Raw genomic sequence first — 4177 nt, 5'->3', positions numbered from 1 at the left:
GCCCGAGCCCGCAGCCCGAGCCCGCGATCCGCTCGGGCCCGGTCCAGCGATCCGCCACCGGAACTTCCGGCCGCGGTGGGCGGGGACGCGTGTGCGTCCGACGGGCTGCGGGGGTGGGCCGGCTGGAGCATGCGCTCGAGGCAAAGCGACCGGCGACTTCGGAAGTCTAGAGAAGCGTCAAGAGTAACCGGGGACGACGTCAGCCCCGCCCCACCGACAAACATGGCGGCTGCCCGCGGGCAGTGGGGCCTGAAGCCTCCAGCCGCCACGGGGCGGAGCTGCGAACGCGCGGGGACCGCCAAGGGCGGCTGGAAGCCCTGGGCCGATGGCAGGACGGACCACCCCCAATGCCCGAGTCTCCGTCACCGCCCTTCCCCGGGTGTCGAGAGAAGTGCCCGCGGCCACCGAGGGCCGAGCGGAGAAGCACGTGACACGGGACGAGCTGGATCGGCCGCCTCACGTGGTGAGGGCTTCCCACGTGTGGGGCGGGGCCTCGCGGCGTGGGGGCGGGCCCCCTGGTGAGGGCCACCACCGTCTGACCCCCCCCCCCCAGCCCGATCTGGCCGCGGAGGTGCGGCTTTCGGAGCTGGTGGCGTAGCGCTCGGCCGCCGCCCTCCGCCTGCTGGCCTACGTGCGGGCAGCCGTAAGACATGGTGGGCCTCGCCGCTGCCTCGGGTTAGTCGGGAGAGCTGGGCGCCCAGGCGGGGTCGGGAGAGCAGGCCTGTTAGGGACCGTGTCTGTCAAGTGAGCCCAGGGCCATGCCCGTGACATTGGGGGGTTCTTTAGGAATGGCAGCCCTACGCCGAGGTTGTCCAGACGCTAGCGGGGCGTGAGGGCAGCCCCTGCAGTGCCCATAGCAGTCCTGGCTGCAGGAGCTCCACGGGCGGCAGGCACCTTCATGTCCGACGCCGCAGTGGCCGCAGTGGCGAGCCCGCAAGCCCAAGGTGTTGCACCTGAGCCGGGTGCAAGAGCACAACGCAGAGGGGGCGGGGCCCGCCGGGAGGCAGGGAGGGCATCCAAGAGCCTGGTCAGGCTGGCGTGCGCGGGGCTGTACGGATAGATCGGCCAGCATCCTGGGGCCCCAGACTGCCTCTGCCCCTCCCTAGACAGTCCCTGAGGGCCGTGGACCCCTCACCATGTGCAGAGAGCACTATGGACACGGGCTTCGGGACAGAAGCCGTACCCAGACCTTGGCCCCAGCCCGGCCACCTGATGACACCATGCCAGCCAAGTAGTACAGGGCTCAGGCTGACTGAACTTGACTGTGGCCCAGCGCCTGTTAACCTGCCCAGCAACCTCAGGCCACAGGTTTCTCTGAGTGGCAAGCTGGCCGAGAAGGAGGCTGGGTGCTGCAGGAGCGCAATAAATGCTTGAACTCTTCCCCGACTCAGAGGACCACCCCACTCCCCACTCGCAGCCTCCCCCCTCTCCGTACAGGTGCACAAGAGCGAGAGAGCAGCTCGGACTGTCCCCACGGAGGGAGGGCCCTCACAGTCTGCTCAGTGCGTGGGAGGGAGGCCAGGCCCGCCCTCAGAGCCCTGGTGCAGCCACCTGGTGCTGTGTAAAATATTTATTCGTTTTCCAAAAAGGCTCAGACCGCAAGTCGTGGGGGAGAGGCCGGGGCAGGGTCTCCTCCAGGGCCACACTTGGGGACCTCCACTCCCTGGCTAGGCAGTCCTACCTCCCCAGGCCTGGGAGGGGGTGGCCAGGGCTGATATAAGGCTTGGCCTGGACGCCACGGGCTACAGGGCCCACCGGTCCCCACGGAGGACAAGCAGTCTTGAGATGTGCATTCACAGAGGACGGACGCGCGGGCTCGCCTGACGGCTGGCCCACACCCGCCTGCGCCCTGGCCTGTGTGGCCCTGGGGGGCTCATCAGGGTGGTGGGGGAATGTGGGCGCCTAGCAAGTCATAGGCGAAGACGTTCCAGAAGATGGCAAAGAGCAGGAAGGTGCCATAGGCAAGCAGCACCACCCACCAGCCACACTGGTCCCGAAGTCGCTCCTCGTAGCTGCGCAGGATGGTCAGGCCCATGCTGACCCCAACCACCGCGCCTGCCAGGTGCGCCATGAAGCTGGGCTGTGGGCCTGAGGCAGGCAGTGGTGGGGAAAAACGGAGCCACACGGCCCGGCCCACCTCGGAGCTCACTGCGAAGACAGGCAGCAGGCGGGAGGCGCCCTGGCCTTGGGCCCCGGCCCCCCGGCCCCCCGGCCCCTACTTACTGCACACCAAGGCCAGCACCATCCTCAGTAGCTTGTAGGGACACCTCATCCCAGCCCAGTTCTGATGGAGCGTGAGACAGAGGCTGTGAGACAGGCCTCGTGGGCCCCTCCCCTCACCCGCCCCTCAGTCTGCCCTATTACCATGACGACGTTGGCCAGGTGTGCCGAGCACAAGGCGTAGACCCCACCAGAGCCCCCCACCACAGGGGCCCGCATGTCGGTAATGGAGACCGTCAGGGAGCCTGTGTGAGCGAAGGGAGAGCTGTGAGAGCGAGGCTCCCCAGTGACAAGGCCAGGGGGCACGCGCCTGCCTCACCTGCCAGCACACCGGCCAGGTAGAGCAGGCTGATGCGGAGCAGACCGTGCACCATCTCCAAGGGCACCCCGATCATCAGCTGCAGGAGTGCGTTGAACCCTAGCTGCTCCAGGCTGGCCACGTGGGTGTAAACAGATGTGAAGTCAGCCGTCAGGCCGCCAGCCCCCACCTCGAGGGGCTGAGTCCTGACTCCACCTGAGAGAGGCCAGAGGTGGGCACCGACTCACCCAACGTGCATGAACATGTAGGTGAGGAAGCGCCAGGCTCGCGCACGGTGGCCCGGATGGTACACGAGGGGGCTCTTCATGTACTCGGGGTGGTAGGTCTGCAGCACCCACTTGTTGAGACGGGCCCCGTAGCACAGGAACACGATGATCTGGGAGACAGAGGAGTCAGGGCCGGGCGAGGCCAGGCACGTCCGTGGCTCCCAGGGTGGTGGACAGCTGGGCACACCTGGGCAAGGGTGACCGACGCCATGAACACAGGGGGTGGGCAGCTGCGGTGCCGGTAGAAGTACCAGTGGCGGTCCACCTCTCGGGGCAGGATCTCGTAGGCGACGTAGCGCACAAACCGCTTGTAGACGCCCAAGCCCGGCTCGTCCAGCAGCCCGTCCCGGGGCAGAGCCCTCTGTCCGTTGGCGATGGCCCGCTTAAAGCTGCTGGAGCGTTTACTGCTGATCTGGGGGGGGGGCCCTAAGCATGGGCCATCATACTCCCTGCCCCCGCCCCCCAGCCACCCTGCCCCCTTGGCCCCACCCAGCTTTTTGTAGAGTCGGAGTCCCTGCCCCAAGTCCACACCACTCCCTGGTGGGAAAGGAGGGAGTGAGGGCTGCCTGCCCACCCCACTCTGGCCAAGGCACTGTGCCTGCCAAGGCCTGGGCCCGTACCCCTGCTGTCGGCCCGTTATGGCACTGACCAGGTCCACCAGCTCCTGGTAGCAGACCTGGCCCCGCTCGTTGCTCTGGGCCAAAGCCACCAGCATGTCCAGTTTGGCCGGGTCCAGAGGCAGCTCATGGCTGTGCACCAGGCCGGTGAAGGTGTCCGCACCGATGAAACCTGTGTTCTCAGGGTCCAGCTGCTGGGGTGGGGGTGGGGGGCCGCCGGCCAAGGCTTGAGGGTGGGTCAGGCCAGCTGGGAGAGGCAGGCTCCAAGGACCCTTGGGGCCAGACCTCTGTACCCACATAGTCCCAGGAGCTGCCAGGACACCAGCGCCTGGGTCCTAGGCCCTCAGCTCCTACCGCTCCTAGCGGCCTCCCCACCTCACTTCTGCCCTGCCCATCCTCCTGAAGGATAGGGCCAAGGTCTGAGAACAATCTCCCTCCCGTACCTCCCCAGGCGCCCTGGTCTGGCTAGCCCTCTTCCTGGGGTTTCACGCAGGCTGCCAAGGTCATGGGGGAAGGGGCTTGAGAGGCCAGGGGCCAAGCGGGGGCTGGACCCGGCTCTCTGGGAGCTCCGTTGCCTCGGCCCAGCCCAACGGCGGAGGGCTGCGGCGGGGGCGGTGCCGGCGCCCCCCACCCACCCCACGCACCTGCTCCTGGATAAGCTGCAGCAGCGAGCTCCTGTCCATAGAGTCAGGAGGGGCCGGGGCCGGGGTCGGCGGCCGCGGCCGGAAGGGGCTGCTCTGCGGAGGACTGCGCTC

General features: G+C 67.8%; 2 protein-coding genes across 7 annotated transcripts in view; both read right to left on the bottom strand.

The window, feature by feature from the left end:
- STUB1 (STIP1 homology and U-box containing protein 1) overlaps positions 1-104 on the bottom strand; it is a 2579-nt gene extending 2475 nt beyond the window's left edge. Inside the window, exon 1 of the mRNA XM_029949273.1 lies at positions 30-104. The gene's annotated coding sequence lies outside the window, so the exon portion shown is untranslated. The remainder of the gene's footprint in view (positions 1-29) is intronic.
- Positions 105-1555: 1451 nt separating this feature from the next.
- RHBDL1 (rhomboid like 1) lies at positions 1556-4171 on the bottom strand. Of its 6 annotated transcripts, none has more exons than XM_029947507.1 (8): positions 4067-4171; positions 3455-3616; positions 2993-3217; positions 2767-2915; positions 2540-2652; positions 2365-2465; positions 2224-2284; positions 1556-2148 (listed from the first exon to the last, which is right to left on the bottom strand). In XM_029947507.1, exons 1-8 carry the CDS (start codon positions 4103-4105, stop codon positions 1877-1879), a joined length of 1122 nt encoding a protein of 373 aa, XP_029803367.1. In that variant the 5' UTR covers positions 4106-4171; the 3' UTR covers positions 1556-1876. The 6 variants fall into 6 exon arrangements, with proteins under 6 accessions (XP_029803367.1, XP_029803368.1, XP_029803364.1 ...); XM_029947508.1 differs by having other exon boundaries at positions 3455-3613; XM_029947504.1 differs by lacking the exon at positions 4067-4171 and having other exon boundaries at positions 3455-4060.
- Positions 4172-4177: the final 6 nt, after the last annotated feature.

The sequence above is a fragment of the Suricata suricatta genome, chromosome 8 (genome assembly GCF_006229205.1).
Source record: "Suricata suricatta isolate VVHF042 chromosome 8, meerkat_22Aug2017_6uvM2_HiC, whole genome shotgun sequence".
NCBI lineage: Eukaryota > Metazoa > Chordata > Mammalia > Carnivora > Herpestidae > Suricata > Suricata suricatta.
This window is presented reverse-complemented; position numbering and strand designations above follow the sequence as displayed.

Excerpts from the sequence above, each read along its gene's own strand:
- RHBDL1 (XM_029947504.1), bottom strand. The coding sequence starts at position 3,721 with ATGTGGGTACAGAGGTCTGGCCCCAAGGGTCCTTGGAGCCTGCCTCTC. Across the intron at positions 3,218-3,454 it reads ACCAGGAGCTGGTGGACCTG|ATCAGCAGTAAACGCTCCAG; the intron begins GTCAGTGCCATA and ends CCCCCCCCCCAG. Across the intron at positions 2,285-2,364 it reads ACCTGGCCAACGTCGTCATG|AACTGGGCTGGGATGAGGTG; the intron begins GTAATAGGGCAG and ends ACGCTCCATCAG.